General features: G+C 49.7%; 3 protein-coding genes across 3 annotated transcripts; 1 reads left to right on the top strand and 2 right to left on the bottom strand.

The window, feature by feature from the left end:
* Positions 1 to 604: 604 nt before the first annotated feature.
* Positions 605 to 3,808, top strand: Cln3 (CLN3 lysosomal/endosomal transmembrane protein, battenin). The gene is made up of 9 exons (XM_003737606.2): positions 605 to 824; positions 1,517 to 1,559; positions 1,662 to 1,776; positions 1,952 to 2,025; positions 2,310 to 2,474; positions 2,624 to 2,764; positions 2,885 to 3,098; positions 3,172 to 3,456; positions 3,582 to 3,808. Exons 1-9 carry the CDS (start codon positions 770 to 772, stop codon positions 3,714 to 3,716), a joined length of 1,227 nt encoding a protein of 408 aa, XP_003737654.1. The 5' UTR covers positions 605 to 769; the 3' UTR covers positions 3,717 to 3,808.
* LOC100902245 (inactive hydroxysteroid dehydrogenase-like protein 1) lies at positions 3,796 to 6,187 on the bottom strand. Its single transcript, XM_003737607.2, has 7 exons — positions 6,012 to 6,187; positions 5,330 to 5,621; positions 5,082 to 5,229; positions 4,863 to 4,964; positions 4,654 to 4,735; positions 4,302 to 4,529; positions 3,796 to 4,199 (listed from the first exon to the last, which is right to left on the bottom strand). The coding sequence occupies exons 1-7, from the start codon at positions 6,081 to 6,083 to the stop codon at positions 4,104 to 4,106; spliced, it is 1,020 nt and encodes a 339-aa protein (XP_003737655.1). The 5' UTR covers positions 6,084 to 6,187; the 3' UTR covers positions 3,796 to 4,103.
* A 1,633-nt stretch (positions 6,188 to 7,820) lies between these two features.
* LOC100905362 (uncharacterized) lies at positions 7,821 to 9,685 on the bottom strand. The gene is made up of 8 exons (XM_003737628.1): positions 9,644 to 9,685; positions 9,428 to 9,537; positions 9,216 to 9,319; positions 8,950 to 9,059; positions 8,647 to 8,824; positions 8,346 to 8,563; positions 8,108 to 8,227; positions 7,821 to 7,988 (listed from the first exon to the last, which is right to left on the bottom strand). Exons 1-8 carry the CDS (start codon positions 9,683 to 9,685, stop codon positions 7,821 to 7,823), a joined length of 1,050 nt encoding a protein of 349 aa, XP_003737676.1.
* Between the last annotated feature and the right edge of the window lie 8,063 nt (positions 9,686 to 17,748).

Below are 17,748 nucleotides of genomic sequence, written 5' to 3'. Positions count from 1 at the left end.
ATTGTCGCTGCCTGGAATCGAAGACGGTGCCGGAAAACGATCCCGAAATTCTTCAATCATTGTAAGTCGAGTTAGATAGTCGCACATGTCTTCAGGCGTCCACCCTAGTCCGTAAGAACCGACAGAACGGAAACGCTCCACTCCGACCGCTTGGAGCATATGATTCGTATCTCAGTTGTCTGGCGTCTTCGAGATCAGAAAGTGTTATGAATATTGACTCCATGAACAATTTCAGTCTCCGAAAATTGAAATGTCGAATCACGGTCGTTAATTCGCTTGCCTTCGGATGGCCCTGAATCGCAAAGAAGTTTCGTCTTCGGAGAGAGTCCTCCAGCCTATAAAGTTGATCTCGTTGAGGAAAACCGCGTTCAGACGGCGATTGCCGAATACTCGCCCTTGACCATGACTTCTGAAACTTTAGCCATGGCCGTCGTGCCCCCAGAAGGTTCGTTTTTCCAAATCTTTATTCGTGATCGAGCCGTCCCGGCGTCTCGAAGGGCTCGAAAGAGCAGGATCTGTGGACTTAAAAGTCAATCGCCTCGAGAGAGAGGGGGTAATCCGGTCCTCGTAAAGTCATTTCGGCGTAAAGTAAAGAACCAGAAAGGTCATCAAAGAACTCCTGTGGTCTACGCTACAGCAGCTGCACCTACTGTACTCCTTGAGACTATCGGCGCTTGCGGAGACCGGACATGTTTCTTCCCTGGATTATTTTCTAGAACTCTTCGGTGCTCCTCCTTCTCACTGTCGGCTGCCCACCCTCTGCGCCACGATGACGAACGATGGAACGATGGACGAAATGCGAGAATTCGACGACAATCAAGCCGGTAAAGAACTTTATGAAAGCTTACATTCGAGCGAGGGCGATCTCTTAGATACGAATCCTGATTTCCGGCGTCATGTGATTTGAGGACACGAGAGGGTCCTAAGCGGGCTCGAGCGTATTCTCCGTGAATTTTTCGGATGGAGACATTCCACGGCCGCCCATCGATTAAAATGCCACATTGAGTCGGCCTCGGAGCTCCCGCGAAAGGAGTCCGCACGATCCCTCTTTGATATCGCAGTCTAGCTCGCCCTCGCGGGGAGCTGGCCGTGTTACAGCGCACGCGCAAGACAGCGTAACGCGAAAATAGCAGACGCTAAATTCCGTGTGTGTTAGCCTTACGCTGCTTCGATGTAGTTGTATCCAGTACACTCGAACTAGCCAGGGAATGTCGTTCAGTCGGGGAGAATGACGCGGCAGTGACGGAGGAGGCCGACAATGGAGGGGGAGGAGCAGGAAGGACTCCTATCCGGCGAGATCCGAGGTACCGAAGTTTGGGGTGTCTTCGCCATGCAATCTAACTGCTTCTCCTCAGTGCACTGGGTCTCTCCACGATAGTAGAACTGTGAAATTTTGACTTCCGGAAACTGTCGAGGTCTCTCGCTTGTTATTTCATCTCAAGTTTCTTCCGTGCCATCGTCGGAGTCTGATGAGTGATGAGCTATCGGTGACGAGCATTTCTTTCTTCTGTTGCAGAAACTTCGACCAGGGAAAAGAGACGGAATTTGATAGCTTTCTGGTGAGTCTGTCATCATCTGCACACCGCCGACGCTGGAACGTAATCTTTATGCATGAGTTTTGTGATGAGCTCACAGATCTTTAAAGAATCAATCGATTCAAGGCTCTTAGGGCTCTGTAACAACTTCGGATATGTTGTCATGTTATCAGCGGCCGGACACATATTGGGGGAAGGCTCAGGCTCGAAGGACGGCAAGTGCAAACCCTCATCGGCTGGGGTGAGTTTGATTTTCTTGAGCTGAGGGACCGCTCCGAGCTGATTTAGGCTACTTCTTAGAAGGATGAGCTTCGAAAGAAAGAATTCTTCTCCCGTCCTATATCATGTCTTCGTATGGAGCTGCTTTATCGTTCTGAGCAGACGTACATCAGCATACCTCAAAAATCGCTTTTCAGAATGTGCTGCTAGCCAATATTCTTCCAGCGTTGATAATCAAGATTATCGGACCTTTCATCAATTTGAAAATACAGTGAGTCAATCTGATTGCCATCTCCTCCCGACTCGTCGTGAATGATGCTACGGAACGGTCGGGAGGGAGACCAAGTACCGTCTATCGCTCGAATCCCTCACCTAAGTCTCAAAAAGGGGACCGGAGAGTTACTTCCGAATAAGTCTTTGAGAGAATCACCCTTCCCTTTCCCCAACCCGTCATATCGCTCGAGAGGCCTGTCTGGCAAGACTCGAATTCTTCCACAAGTCCCCGATAACATTTTAGCTTTCAAAGAATTAACATCTATCATTCGTCTCTTCAAGCCTGCAAGTTCTCTTGGTTGTTATCGTCGACGTCGCGAGTTTCGTTTTGACGTCGTCAACGAACCCGGATGTCAAATGGATAGGCTACAGTGGAGTTGTAGCTGGATCTATTGGGAGTGGACTCGGTGAAATCGCCTTCTTGAAGTATTCATCTCACTACCAAACGTCAGTTTCGTCAGTCGAGTATCCGTCAGGAGCAGACTTCCGAGTAGGAGCTCCGATCCAACGACTCAATGCCGATGGTTGCTTAGTCGGCGAACTGGAGGGATATTTACAGCCTCGAATTCTCAATTTATGCGCTCTGTTCCACGCAGGAATGTTGTGTCAGCATGGTCGTCCGGTACAGGAATGGCAGGGGTCGCTGGCGCAGGAGCCTACGCGTTGATGATATTGAAATTGAGCGATGAGCTCACTCTCAGGTTGATGATAGCGATCCCGATTCTGTTGGCTGTTTCGTAAGTTCAGATTATCGTATTTCGGAACGATCTCATTCCATAGACTACACCGACGTCATCGAGCCCGAGTATTCAATGTACTACGGAGGTGACCAGGTCAATAATTTTGGAACCTTCCAGTTTTTGGGTGATCCTCGAACATCCTCGGGAGCCCAGCAGCGAGTCCCATGAGAACATCGCCGAATCTTCCAGCGTGTGCTGCGTTCCCAGTTCAACGCAATCTGGTCCCACATTGTCTTTTTCGCAAAAACTCAAACTGATGCAGCCGTTATTGAAGTACATGATCCCGCTCGGATTGGTGTACTTCGCAGAATATTTCATCAATCAGGGACTGGTGGGTGCGAATCTCTGAATTCGGGGCCCTATGAGAGATCATTTTGCGTTGCTCACTAGCCTATCCTCCGCAGACCGATATCATAACGTTCAACATCTACACGCCGAATACCCAGTACACTTGGTACCAAACGTGCTATCAAGTTGGCGTTTTCATATCTCGATCATCTGTGAATATTGTTCACATACGGCATCTGTGGATAATGCCGATTCTCCAGATCATCAACGCCGTCTTCTTCACGTTCGAAGCATTCTTCAGCTTTATACCCTCGTTCTGGATTGTAGTCGTGTTGATCGTGTACGAAGGATTGCTCGGAGGAGCGAGTTATGTCAACACATTTTACAAGCTTTCCCAAGACGTGAGTTGCTTGATTTGCCTCGTGAACCGCCGAGCACTTGAATGCTTTCTCACAATCATCGGCCCGAGTAAGAGGAGAATCTCATCATACCTGTCCCCACTGTAATGAACCGTTTCTTACCCTAGGTGGCACCTCAATACAAGGAATTCTCGATGGGGGTCACGTCGCTCGCGGACTCGACAGGAATTACTCTTGCCGCCTTTGCCGCTATCGGAGCGCACAACTTGATCTGCGATCATCGATATCCGAGATCTCACTAGATTTCCGCTAATATTGTAGGTGTCGATCGGAACCAGTCATGCTTTCGCGAGATCGGATAGTATCCCAAAGAACAGACGCTTTACCTTTTTAGACTGAACCTTTATTTGTATGAATCCGAGATGCACAGCTCTGATGCGCATTTTGTCACAGAGATACGCAGCGTAGAATCGAGTGCTAAGTTTCAGAGAGAATAGGAGGATTAAACACTAGTCCGGCCATGCATAAATATAATTAACCTCGGGATTCCCATCCGTTGCGTCCGCTGCATGGAATCCAATAAATTGAAGAGTTTCGAATCACGTGCTCTTAGAGCGTCACCTTATATATGACTGAGGCGTCATTACATTCCGAGAAGAGTTGCGGTCCATCGGTGTGCGTATGTCTTCTCAGAACTTCCTTTCAGCAGAGTTGTCGATTGCTCTGAACATCAGCTGAGAATTGATGCTCCATAGCCACTGTGGGATGTGCTCCATCGACCAATACTGTAAGCGATGGGAATCAGCTCAGGCTCCGGCGATTGCTTCGGACGAGCGTCTTACGGTCGTATGTTACACGAACGGGAAGCTAATTATCTGACACCTTACCTGCAGGCCGTGAGACCAGAATCCGGTGGTCCGTTTAGAGTATCCGACGGTGTCAAGAGCTGAGCTCACAAAGCGTTTAGCATCGGGAACGATGAACGATGGCGTCGACAAGAAGTTCGAGAATCTCACGAGATTTGTGGATATATAAGATGGAATAAGCGATTGCACTTCGATGCCTTGAGAGCCGTATTCCACATTTAAACCCTGTGAGAACCAGTCGACGAATGCCTGCCGGGGGAAAGCCGAAAATAATCTCGCGCTGCTATCGTTCACGCTTTTAGGCCCCATGGATCCTCTACAATTTTCATTATGATATCATTCTTCGTGAGAGAAGATCCACAGAGGCGCTAACCTTTGACGCTGAATACACTGTCATCAACGGGAGGGGGTAGAAGGCCGCAATCGAGGACATATTGATGACCAATCCTCTCTTCCTGCAAAGCGACGGTTTCTCAGAGGAGAGCTCGTTTCTATCTGGATATCTTTCGGAATGAGAGTCATGCGTAGATTCGATGATTCCCGGATTCGCCGAACTATTCACCCGTCTGCTGAAAATCTCACCTAGCAAGCATTTGCGGTAGAACCATATAGGTCATTAACATGACTGCTTGCATGTTGATGGTAATGTGCTCATTCAGTTTCTTGACCGGCACGTTGCAGAATCTTCCGAAAAACGATGAGGTCAGTAAAATTCCTTCACGGAGGGTTGGCATTCTCATTCGCTCGGCAATGCTTACGAATTTTCGAAATTCCCTCAAGAGAACAATGGATAGAACTTACCGAGATGGTTGATCATACATGACACCTGCATTGTTGACGAGTATTCCGATCTCGAGTCCTTCGATCTGCGGCCAAACGGTATTGCACACCTCGAAGCCGTCGGAGAGGTCAACGACAACAACTTTCGTTTTGATTTTGTAGGTTGTTTCTGCGAGAACATGCATCGGCGATAAGTTTCGAGAGGTGAGCGGAGCCCACGAGCTTTTATTTGAGCTATGAGCGTGGGGAATTAGGTTTTTAGAACTCACCGAGCTCGTTCTTGACAGCTTCCAATTTCGTCTGATTACGGCTCAAGAGGACAATATTGATGCCTCGAGCGGCCAACTGTCGCGCATATTCTTTCCCGATCCCCTCGGTACAACCAGTGACCAGAGCCCACTGTCCATATTTCTTCAGATCGGTTTTCCAGATCCGGGACAGCATGTGCACTTTGAATGCTTCGTATACTCGTGACGTGACGGCGCATCCCAGTTTCCCACAGTATAGGAATCCGATGAGAGCAAGATAGTTTCTGTACCGGTTCGCTGCCAAGACGGCCTCCTGGAATGCACACAGTTTTGCTCATACCCTCCAGAAGCGGGAAGTTTCGGTAGGCCGCACGTTCCGGAGCCGCAAGCGAGAAATTTCCGTCTTTATCTGTGAGCCAACTCTCGCGGAATGAGGAAAATCCTTAAGAGAGTCGTCAGACCGCTTCTCGTCGTCCGAACTTGGGAGAGGCAACTCGAAACGACTTTTTTTCCGGAACTGAATCACCATCTCCGAACCAAAAATAAATTGACCCCCTGCGTGCATGAAAGTGATGCGAGGGGACGAGTCCGAAGTTCAATCGCGTTGAAATGGACTAATAAACACCACTTCCGCTGACCGAATGCACTGTCAGATTCCGATTTTAGGATATTTGATAACTCTCTAATCGACGCTCAACGTTACCTGAAGGAGATAGAACGCAGAGTCAACGGCTGCCATCTTCACTCGCTTGCTCAGAGAGTCTTCGGACGGCATAGCTGAGTTTGTTTCGTGCGAACAGCTGACTACGAGCCGACCTGTTCTTGAGACGTTTGCGGTGCTGTTGTCAGTGACCCCATAAGAGCGCCAGCGGGGCCGCACCAGCGCCACACGTCAGCGTCGTCGTTCGTGGCGGCTGGAGCGGTGGGTAACTCACGAGCGAGGGCTTCGAAATATTCGCCGGTCCTCTCCAGAGGATCTTCAAATCTCTCCACAGGAGCCTAGCAGCATAGAACAGGGCTTGTTCTCTGCCAGAAGTCAGCGAGGGTATCTGCCGTGGCAATCAATTTCCGCTCTTACCCCCGGCGAGCTTATAAGACGTTGGAGATCATGAATTGAGACAGAGACTTTGTGACTCCTTCCTGGGGGAGACAGACACGCCGGATCGCCTCCTTCCGGGTCTTCCAGCAGCTACGATAAAAATAGATTGGAATCTGATGAACGGGGAATAGGAAAGCTTGTACTGGCACAGAAGATTGGTCAGTGAGATAGGGTCGAAGGCAGTAGGGTCGTCTCCGCTTGCGCTCAGCGTCACCAAGGCGAATCTGAAGCTCAGCCACCACACTCGTGGAGAATCGAAGAAGCACTCGGGTAGAGTTTCCACAAGACAGTGTATTTATTGATTGAAAGGTTGCTTCTTATACTATTGTCTATGAGAAAGGGGAACCCCTGTCGAGGCGCCGATCCGGCACCCCTTCTACTTGATTGATGAGCACACCCCCGCACACTATGGGTCCCCATAATTGAACACTGGGCTCTCACGAGCCGAGCGCTTTGTCGGCACTTGTAGTCATGCCCAAGCGTACGCGGAGCTGCTCTGATTCTCAACTCCGTACTGTTTCGCAAACCGGGGCCAATGAGACGTTCACGGACCTCGTGATCGTTACAATTCGGGTCGGGGGTTGCGAATCCATCTGACTAGGAAGTTGAGCATACAACCATCTTGATTCGATATCAAATATGTTATTGGACAAGCTCAATGAATATTGGAGACGACCTTCGAATTCTCTCTCTCTCGGTAGTTTCCTCGAAGAACTCTCTCGTTTGGAATCAGATCTGCGGAAAACAACAATTATCGGCGATAGTAGACGCGAAGACATCCTCGTCGAGTAAACCAGTGACCTTCCCGGGGAGAACATCTGTTATTTGCTCTTCCCGTTCCCGCCTTCCTCAACGCGTGTCCTGACCATATGAGGGAGGGAAAATGTGTTGGTTCGGTTCGAGTCCTCAAATGACGGTAGGGTTTGGGCTCGGAGCCTGTCGATCGAGTTGACTTCACTCCTCGGAACCCTCCGATGACTGTTCGATGAGTGCAATTTCCTCTCGCTTCTCGAGTGCGTTCCTAAGCGTTCTGCGACGAATTCGAGGATTATCACGGGGGTGGAGAAAGCCAACGGGATGAGTAACGTTGCAAAGACAATCACTACATCTTCCAGTGACATGGCTTCCGCTTTGTCCACTCGTTGTCTGGAAGTGTACCGGAGAGGCTGAGGTCAAACTTCGATCTATATCAGAACAATTGTAAGTAATCGCACGGCAGATATTGCTGCTCCCAGAATTCCCTACCACCTCATATTGGTTGTGAGACAGCCCATATGTCCGGGGAATAGCAGATGCTTGCGAATATATTCCACACCCATGGCATTTGTCCATAAAATTCTGCAGGTTCGTTTTTTTAGGTGGATTCAAAGAGTGTATCCTCGATCCTATCTTGGAATGGAGGCGATTAAGGTCTTACTTCATCTTGATGGCTTCTCGCCACGTCGAGTTCATGTCTTTCCTGGTATACCAGGTCCCATGCAGGAAGGAGATGAATTCTCCAGCGAAGTAATAGAACTCCGGGGTCGTTGTGCACCAGTGACCCACGCATCCCGTCAGAGATGCCTGGTCCGAAACGATGACCTGATCGAAACATTTGAATTGAGCTTCGAGTTGGCTCCCGGAAGCTTCTCCTTGAACTTGTTCGTGCTCGGGCATAAATTTCTGCTCATTCTTCGCTTCGAAGCTCGAAGCGAACTCACGGCTTTCCGATGCACAGTCTCTAGTCTAACGGACTCTGCATATAGCTCGGCCGCGGTGACGCCCCGCCCGCGTTTGTTAAGAACTTCGTTGAACTTCCGTCCTCGCTCTCCGGGTATGGACTGCCGGAGAGAGGGAATCGAGATCCGCCCTCGAAGAAATCGTTTTCGAAAATGCAATGAGGTGACGAGTCCCACGCTTTACATAACGCTCCAGGAAGAGAGCACCTTGCATACGCACGTGTAGGATGGTGTCAATGATCATGTTCCTCGGATAATAGATCGACACCCTCTCGTCGGCGATCAGATCTTCGAGGGAATCGATCCTGCTCGTCGGAGATTTCACCGCAGTGTTCGCTTTGAGCAGTCCGGCGAAGGTCTGCATGACGATGAATGCGCCCAGAATCCACGGAGCAAACAGCAATCGGTGGAAGAAGTCGCGGTGCGGGAGGGAACAACCTTCGAAAATAGAATGGAGTTCGTTTTAATCAGAGATGAATTTGCGAACGCTGCCGCTGCTGGGTAGAGGAGGAAGAACTGACTTTCCTGGAGGAGACATTCGACGAGCTTGAGCAGGTATGAAGAGAAGACGGTTTCTTTTCGATGGTCTATTCTAGCCCGGAACGAGTCCCGAAAGCTCATGAGGGACGAAAGAATCAATGGACACACGAGCAGCAGCGCCCAAACATACAGATCGATCGTCATCATAAAGTTGGCGACCTGGGAACACCCGTCCGTTTATTATAGGGGGCGGAGATGAGCTCGAAAGAATATGCTGATGAGCATTTTCCGCGCTGGGATTCGAGAGCGAGACCCTCTCCGGAGTCAATCGCTATAGGGCCAACCTCCGTAACGAACGCAGTTTCCATGCCACTCAAAACCGCAACCCGGGTGAAATGCAGCGCCGGCATGACCGCGAAGTGCCTGAAGGGTTGCTCCTCCGACACGAATGGACCTACGGAGGTGATCTCATCGTATGATAGCTGAGAACAGGGAATGCGTATAGCCTCACGGACTCGACATACTTATATTGATGTATATTGATCTCTGGCTCCCAAAAAGTGATTTTCCGCGCAGGCTCATGGGATAGTCCGAAGAAGAATCTCCCTACCAAGACCTAGGTCGCTTTTATTCTGCTGGAGCATGAGGAAGCCGCCATTGAAGGTTTCGTTCGGCAGAGGCATCCCACATTCCCCGTCTTCCCCCGTCGAAGCGCTAAGGAGAAATAATCTTGGCCTTGGTTTCTTTTGCCGCCTCGAATCGATCTCCCGCATACCTGCATTCCAAGGACACTCAAGGAAAAGAGACCTTGCTTCAACTCACATGTAAGAGAGGTTCAATGAAGCGGTGATGTTCGTGAAGAGTCCAGCCATGAGTCCGTGGAGGCGAGTTTCTCCGTTTGCGCCGGTGTATCTCATCACGTAAGGATGAAACTGAAATCCGGAACAGGACTCATTCCCATCCCTGATCATCCCCGAGGTAACGACAGGGGGAAAACTACCAAACAATGGGAGAATCATCTGGTCTCAAGTCACGGACCTCCATGAAGACCACCCGTATGGTTCCTTGAAATTGCGGCATCCTGTCGGGGAGATGTTTCTGCTCGGACTAAAATTCACAGGGGCTGCAGTCGAATATCATTTTTGTGTCTTAAGGGCAGGAATCTGCTCTACCTGGAGCTACGTAAAACCACTTTCGTGTCGCTCCTTATCGATACGATGTCATCGACAGAATGACTCTGATGAAAAACTTCAATTACTCGCTGATAATTAATCCATGCTCGGAGCTCCAGATTCACTAAGGATCGCTCCTAAAAAATTCGAGTAGAGATCGAAGCCCACGACATCCGCATTAGCGATTGAGTTCCTCCGAGATGTTTCCGATTGAGTCGATCTTCGGGAGCACTGTTCCTTCAATCGATGCAGAAGTCGCTCCGTTGAAATTCATGCGGACTACATATGTCTTTATTTGTCTTCTAATAAATTACAGGTTGTGGGCGAAAAAAAGACAAAACACTTTTCCTCGAGGACTAGACGGAGTTTGGAATCCTTTCAAAAATTCCGATGAAAACGATGAGCGAGTAAAGCTCTGTGACTTTCTTCATCCGAGCATCTTCCACACTGCTCTCAACATTTGAAATGGTGTTTTATTCGGATCGCAGGCTCCTTTCCAATCGTCCATATTCAGATTGAACAAGGCCACTCCACCGAATCCCATGTCTTCGACCCAGCGAGACTGCAAAATTTTGGACGGGTTCGAGATCGGAAGAGCCGTGATGCATGAACGGGATTATCCTCAACATTTCCCAGAGGGAGAATTTTTTCTTGCTGCCGAACATATGATCAACGATACCTTGATAGAAACCGAAACGGTATCATCGAACGAGATCCAATTCGTGCCATCAGTGGCGAAAGGGACTTTCGCGTTTGAGTCCATGTGAACTTGCAGCGTTCCGTTAGAGACCATAGAACAAATCTGCAAAAGGGGGAATTTTTCACGCGATTCATGATCGTACAGCTGCGTGATTTGTGGATACAACGGCTTTGTCGATTGTTCTCTGAACTCCAAATTCTACTGAAGAGCATCGAGCTTCGACTCGCAATGTTACCTTTCCGTAGGGTACAAAACCTCCGTCCATTCCTGGACCCAGCGAGAGACCCCCGATGGTGTTCTCCGCATCACCCACGGAATCAGCGAAAGACGAGAAGGCGCTGATGGATCCTGGAGCTACCGCTTGAGCACCCAGAACCGCGTTCTTGACGTCTGTGAATTCGCCGTTATGCAGCGCGTGATTGAATTCTTCACTTCCGGAGACCTCGTGACTCTGGTGATCTGCGACAATGAAGGAATCCGGAGAAAGTTTCTCTGTTTGAGAGGAAGTTTCATCTCGAGAGTTTCCCGCGGTGGACAGTGGAGTTCGAAGGAAATTCGTATCTTGGTCCAACTGAACAAAATCAGGGACATGCTGTTTCGAGGACTCTGCTCCATTCGAAAGGGGAGCTGAGACGCTGTAGTCTCCCCGGACCGCGAGATTCTCGTTACCCAGCGACGTGGGATCCCCGATTCGTTTCTTGATGCTTTGCGAAGGGGCGACGTAACTTCTACCGAATAAGGGCAAACCGATGACAACTTTCTCATGAGGCATGCCTTCCTGTGTCCATTTCATTCCTGTGGCAGCCACACTCGGACCGGATGATCTGCCGAAGCGACTGCTCGAGAAGAACCTTGACATGAGTCCTTGGGGAGAATACATTCAAATCGAGACAGCCGTCTTATTTTTGGACGGGTTCCAGCTCGGATGTCGCGCGACGGATTCGGGAATACTCACTCGAAGAGAGGTGCGTTGTGCTCCATAATACGGAAACCGCTGTGCTGCATTGCGTAATCATAAGCCATGACGTTTACCCAATCCAAATGTTTCGCCAAGCGCTTTACATCGTAACTCTTCGAAATCATTTGCGGCATCGCGGAGACGGTGGCGGTCAAAATGAATTTCTTCGAATCCTGTTTCCGAGGGTGGAAAAAATGATGAGTCAGAGACACATCCTGCTGACTGCATACCAGAGCATCGAAAATCCGCCGAGGAAAACCGGAGATCTGTCTTTCCTATACTCGTTCGAGATTTGCCAGTTTTAGTCACCTCGTCTTTATCTTTCTTGTTCCACGGTTCCATGTAGTCCCTGAATTCCTCCACTAAAGTTGCCATGTTTCCTGCGTCTTGGGGGCTCACCGCATCCATTCCGGGGAACTCCCAGTCCAGGTCGATCCCTGCCAAGCCATATCGACGGACGATTCCCATCGACGAGCGTATGAACCTGAGGATACGACCCGGATCATAATGGTAGGCCGAGATTTTGGAAGAATTTGACATGCGGATTCTCGCTCACTTTAAACGATGCGCTTTGAGTCCCGCCATCGGTGAGAACTCTCCTCTCGATCTCCCAGACACACAGAGGAGAACATTAGGGGCGGCTTTCTTCAGATCTCCGAGCATCTGTTCCAGCCGGTTGTCGTCCGTTTGGTCCATGGGAACGACCACGTTCCCATGCTCGCCCATCTGAGATCAGGATTCGATAAGCAGGAAAGTTGAGTGTCATGTTCGAGTCGAGCAAATATCGCCGGGGTGTCAGCTCTCGACCCAGACCATTGAATAGATCGCGGAATTAATTAGACTGACCTTCGCATGTGAGAGTATGATATGAGAGCACATTCCGGGCTTGATCTTCGAGGGTTCAAGGATATCCTCGGCTCCCTCCCGCGGCAGCTCGTAGTAACATACACGTTTCATTTCAGTGAATTTCTTCTTACGCTCTGGAAAGCACTCCATTCCTCATCGACTATAGAGAATCAACGTGGTCAAGATTCATTCCTCGAGCACGACTGTGGTCGAGACTGAAGATGAAGAATTTTTTCCGTTATCGGAGTAATTAGTTGCGCCTTACGATGCGGTTCGACGTAGGCCTCTATCCCTTTCCGGTACTGTTTGTACATTCCTTGATAGCCGTTATAGTATCCAGTGAGTCCAAGCATCATGAGAGCTCCTCGTCTGTACTGCCGCCGACGGAATTGCTCGACATCGAGCGGGTTCATCTGTGACCACATTTGCTGCATCCCGCTTTGGATTTCGTTAGGCAGCTGCGAGAAAAGTGAGCTGGGTCTGGGAAGGTTCGGCATCATCCTGGAAGAGCGAGACCATGTGATTCGGAGAATGTGGTGCGCTCACTTCGCAGCCCAGGCCCAGAGTGAAGGCCTCGATCAGAACTCTAGGGGTTCTATTCCGCTATTGAACTCCCTGTGAGCTCGACGGATTGACCAGAAATCTTGGTCTTCGAACGTTCCTGAGCAGAGCTCAATCGATTCGGGAAAGAACCCGCGCATGAGAAATGTACGTTCTTGAAACTCTGGCTCCAGACCTTCGGAATGCGGACAAGCCGCGCGAAGGAAGCGAGAATCACACGCATATCGTAGCTATGTATGCAGCGGAATCAACGGCGAATTGGCGAAGTGGAACGAACACACTTTCCTCTTCTCTTGGCAGGCTCGCCATAGAGATCATGATGAGAAACCTTCGTTACAGCGAACTTTCATCACGACGAACATGCGTATTTGTTCGGTCCCGCGAGCTTCGTTGTAAGGGGATTTCACTCTATGAGGGTGTTCAGAAGGTTCGCGAGGAGCCTCACCGAGCTAAGAATGGTTCTCTCGAAAAAAGGGCGATTTCGATTTCCGGGAATGACTCCCTTTCCCCAAGCACTCCGAATGACATCGAATCAACTGCTTGGTGCGGAGCGACCCAGAAACTCGAATATTTATCGGGAGCATATCTTCTAAACCCCTCCCCCCGTACTGATGAAGCCCAGCCAATAATGATCTAAGATCAGTCGATATTTCGACAGAGACGGGATTATTTACTCTACGATTCGGTGGGGCCTGGGAGATATCGGCGAGGATCTCTAAAGGAGCGTAGGTCAAGCAGCGGCTCCTTTTCGACAGAAATCTTTCTGAGGGCGACGCGACGCACAGTGGGGCCAAATCGAATTTTAGGTGGACAAAAGTCCATGGAGATCGATCCCGGAGTTTTGATCGGTTTTGGGTTTGAAAATGCTCGTAAGACTCTGAAAGTCGCGGGGGAACCATGATTTCCGCAGTTTCCGCATCCCCCAGCCACCCCGGCACCTGCGAGAATAAACTTGATTTTTTCATGTTTTCGACGATTTTCATGAATTTATCCCCCCAATCGGTGATGCTCGGAAATGAACATACTTAGTGCCCTCGCATTGGGGGGAAATTATTTTCTGCGCTCAGTTCCTATCCTGATCTCGCAATCCCGCATGATTCCGGTCGAGTCAGCCGATTCTGGACTTGCTGGGAAGACTTTTTCGCCGAGACGAAAAAGTTCGTAAATTCGTTAAATTCTCGATGTCAGAAATGCAGTGTCCCCAAGTGTCCTCCCTCTGATTTTCTTTCTTGCGGGGAGTTTCGGACCTCTACTGGCCGCAGGAAAAAATTGAGGCGCGAAACCCAGCGGTTCTCGAATACTGTCCAGCCAAAGTTGGGAGCTGATCTCGTGGATCGGGACCATTCTCATGTAGCTTTTCGAGTCCAAATCAGCACCAAGAGATTGACGTCCATATGTCGGAGGCGATTGACGTGTTCTCCGTTCCGAGACGTAGGCGTCGCGTCTTGGCGCGGCGTTGATTCATTCCCAGAGTTAAGTGGAGAGCGACACTGTTTTCCAACTGCTGGTGCTGATTTGGATTCGAAAAACTACATGAGAATGGTCCCCATCCACGAGATCAGATCCCAACTTTGGCTGGACAGTATTCGAGAATCGCTGGGTTTCGCGCCTCAATATTTTTCCTGCGGCCAGTAGAGGTCCGAAACTCCCCAAAAGGAAAAAATCAGAGGGGGACACGTGGGGACACCGCATTTCTGACGTCGAGAATTTAACGAATTTCCGAACTTTTTCGTCTCGGCGAAAAAGTCTTCCCAGCAAGTCCAGAATCGGCTGACTCGACCGGAATCATGTGGGATTGCGAGATCAGGATAGGAACTGAGCGCAGAAAATAATTTCCCCCCAATGCGAGGGCACTAAGTATGTTCATTCCCGAGCATCACCGATTGGGGGGAGAAATTCATGAAAATCGTCGTAAAAATAAGAAAATCAATTTTATTCTCGCACGTGCCAGGGTGGCTGGGGGATGCGGATAATGCGGTAATCATGGTTCCCCCGCGACTTTCAGAGTCTTACGAACATCTTCGAACCCATAACCGATCAAAATTCCGGGATCGATTTCCATGGACTTTTGTCCACCTAAAATTCGATTTGGCCCCACTGTGCGACGCCTCGTCGCATCGCACTCGCTACAGCCCGTGAAGACACGTACATTTCGGGGGCTAGGTGGGGATCTTTAGAATCAATATCAGCAAAGACTGGAGCGGAAGACCTCAAAAACTCGGGACTCGGGGAATCTCCTAGCCCGAGCAAACTCGGAATACAGCAGGGCTCTGCGGCGATCCCAATTATGGGTCCGGAATTTCCATCCCATTTCAGATTGTGAGCGACTCCTGCCATAGTTCAAGAGACCGATTCACAAAGGCAGTCACGGGGATCGATTTTTTCGAGTATTGATCACAATGATCCCTGGAGTTCAGCCGATGGCACTCCGCTTTCCACCATAGCTGCTTCTCATTATATTCTGATAATCATTCAGCCTAGAGACTTACTGTTGCCATTGTTCCCACGACGGTATCGAAGCGTAGACGTCACTGAATGCCGGCATTGTATCAGCCAGGTACGCTCCTAGGTCCGCGAAAGCGGGTGACTGAAGTATTCCGAGAGATGGTGAAAAACTCATGGTGGGCAGGTAAGACGCTAGCGTCGCCATGCCCGAGCTCAGAGAACTCCACGAGGGCGCCCATGCCTGACGATTCAAGAGTGCTGCGGGCGGAAGATGCTCAGATGAATGAAGCGGAGCGGCTCGACGGAAGATATTCCACTCATAAAACACTTGCTAGGTTGTCTACGAACCGGCGCGGAGGCTTGGTTTCGCTTCCACCGTCGAGGCGGCTGGAAACAGTAATATCGGTATCAACAGATGCATACTGATTAAATGAAACCGCAGTCGGAACCACCTCATATCGAATCACCACCAGGTTTAATGTGACGAGCCGTGGCTGACATGCCCCAAGCGCTGAGGAAAGGGTGCACAACCCTTCAATCGAAAGAAGAAGGATCCAAAACTGAAGCCGTTCACAGTGGCAAGAGCATCAGTCCTTTTTTGACGTCACTCGGATCGTCCCATTCGGAGCAAAGTAACGGTATTAAAGTGTTCTACCTTTTTTTGGAGAAACACTGATCATATCTCGGTCTGACCGGATTTCTGAATTTTCCCTGACATTTAATGCGCTACTTTTCGTGGGGCATCCAATTCGTCTGAGGATTAGGAGAGTGCTCCCTGATCTGACTGAGGTGACCGAATGCCACCGTTCGTTATAATGCTGATTCATTCGTTTTAGGAATCCTAATCCGTATTAAGGATGTGATATCATAGAACGGGTGCGATGAATCTTGCATTCAATACGACCACCACTTCTTCTGGGTGCAGTCCCGTAGGTACCGTTGTCAAGTCTCCGGATACGCATCGCGTGATGAATGCTGATGAGAAACGCTAAGGTGCGACCGGACTAGAGACGGTACGGACCATTCGAATTTCCCAGTTTATGGCAAGCGACCAGCAGGAAGGTCAGACGCTTTTGAGGGATAATGGAAGATTATAGGTTTAGTGCATCACCCTTTCGAAAAATTCACGGCTCCCGCTAGCGACTACAGACATAGACTATGTACGTCGAAGCGAAGAGCGGCGGGGATTTCTCATTGGCCGGCTACGGATTCTCATTCTCTGGTCAATCAAGTCAAGAATAGACGTGGTACTGGCTCGACTGTCTGAAAAGACATAGAAATTACGTATCAATAATTAAGGGCGGTCAATCTCTGTGTCGCGAGAATCAGTTCATTACGTTATCTGATGTTCAGAAGCAGGAAGCGGTCAAGTCGCTGACGTGTTGATGTCCACCTTTCCTTAGACTTCGGGCGATGCTCCTTTTATTATTTCGGCGAAGATTGGAAAAATCGGAGAAAACGACACAGTGCAGGAGCCGTATCCTCACGAAAGGGCAGAATCATTCGGAAAATAATTCATCCCGTTGAGACGAAGCTAATCCCTTGCTCGAGAATTCCGCTCCAATATTTCTTCTCCAGGAGCGTCGAATGAAATCATTGATCGAACAGAAGTGATATATTCTTCTTCCGGACATTAGAGGCTTGCTCGTCTCCAGTCGAACTGAATTCCGCGATGACGTGCAAGTTAGGTTTCCTCACCCGAGGCGGGAGTTCGATAATGCTGTAGGACCGGACCCTCTCGATTGCTGCTTCGATTTCTCCGCAGGCATTGATTGATTCAGCTGATGGCGGTCATTACGATTCTGCGAAGATCTCCGTTCGGGATAGGGCTCACGATGCCGGTATTCGGAAGCGTAAGCATCCGGAAAACGCTAAGAGACATCCTCCGTGCTAGCGGACAACCCTTTTCTTCCCGTCGAGCAAGGAGTCCGAACTCGACTACTGGTCTCTGAATGACGGCAAAACCCTTACTCATCGATTCGTTCCAGCATCGATACTCAAGCCGACTATATCCATCCGGGTCAGGTATAGATGAATCGGAGAATCGGCCTTATGTGTAGCTTCAAATGACTAGATTAGAATGACTACAGTATATCCAGATTTCGAGGAATGAGCCGATGCAACCGTGTAGGCGGCCGGGATCGTTTCTACTATCGAGTCAAGAAAGCGGACTCCCAGGAGCCAGGATAAGCCCGATGTGCCACTCTCTGATCATGCCTCAGGCAAGGAAGCGAACGAATGAGATCGCATCGCGGCGTAAGAAGAGGTTCACGATTCAGGGGGGCGGGAGGGGGCGCTGTCCTAGATTCTGGAATGCCAGAGGAGTTGGCTCGCGGGAGGCCTTGCGAGGGAGGCTCTGCCCCGGAATTCTCCCGATAGTTTTCTGGCGGAGACAACTTCTTGTCCTGTTAGGGAATTGGATCAGAATCCGATATTCGCACAAACCTGTCACATTTTCGCA

Source organism: Galendromus occidentalis, unplaced genomic scaffold (genome assembly GCF_000255335.2).
Source record: "Galendromus occidentalis unplaced genomic scaffold, Mocc_1.1 scf7180000075584, whole genome shotgun sequence".
NCBI classification, from domain to species: Eukaryota; Metazoa; Arthropoda; class Arachnida; order Mesostigmata; family Phytoseiidae; genus Galendromus; species Galendromus occidentalis.
The sequence above is the reverse complement of the archived record's forward strand: the minus strand, read 5'-3'. Positions and strand labels throughout refer to the sequence as shown.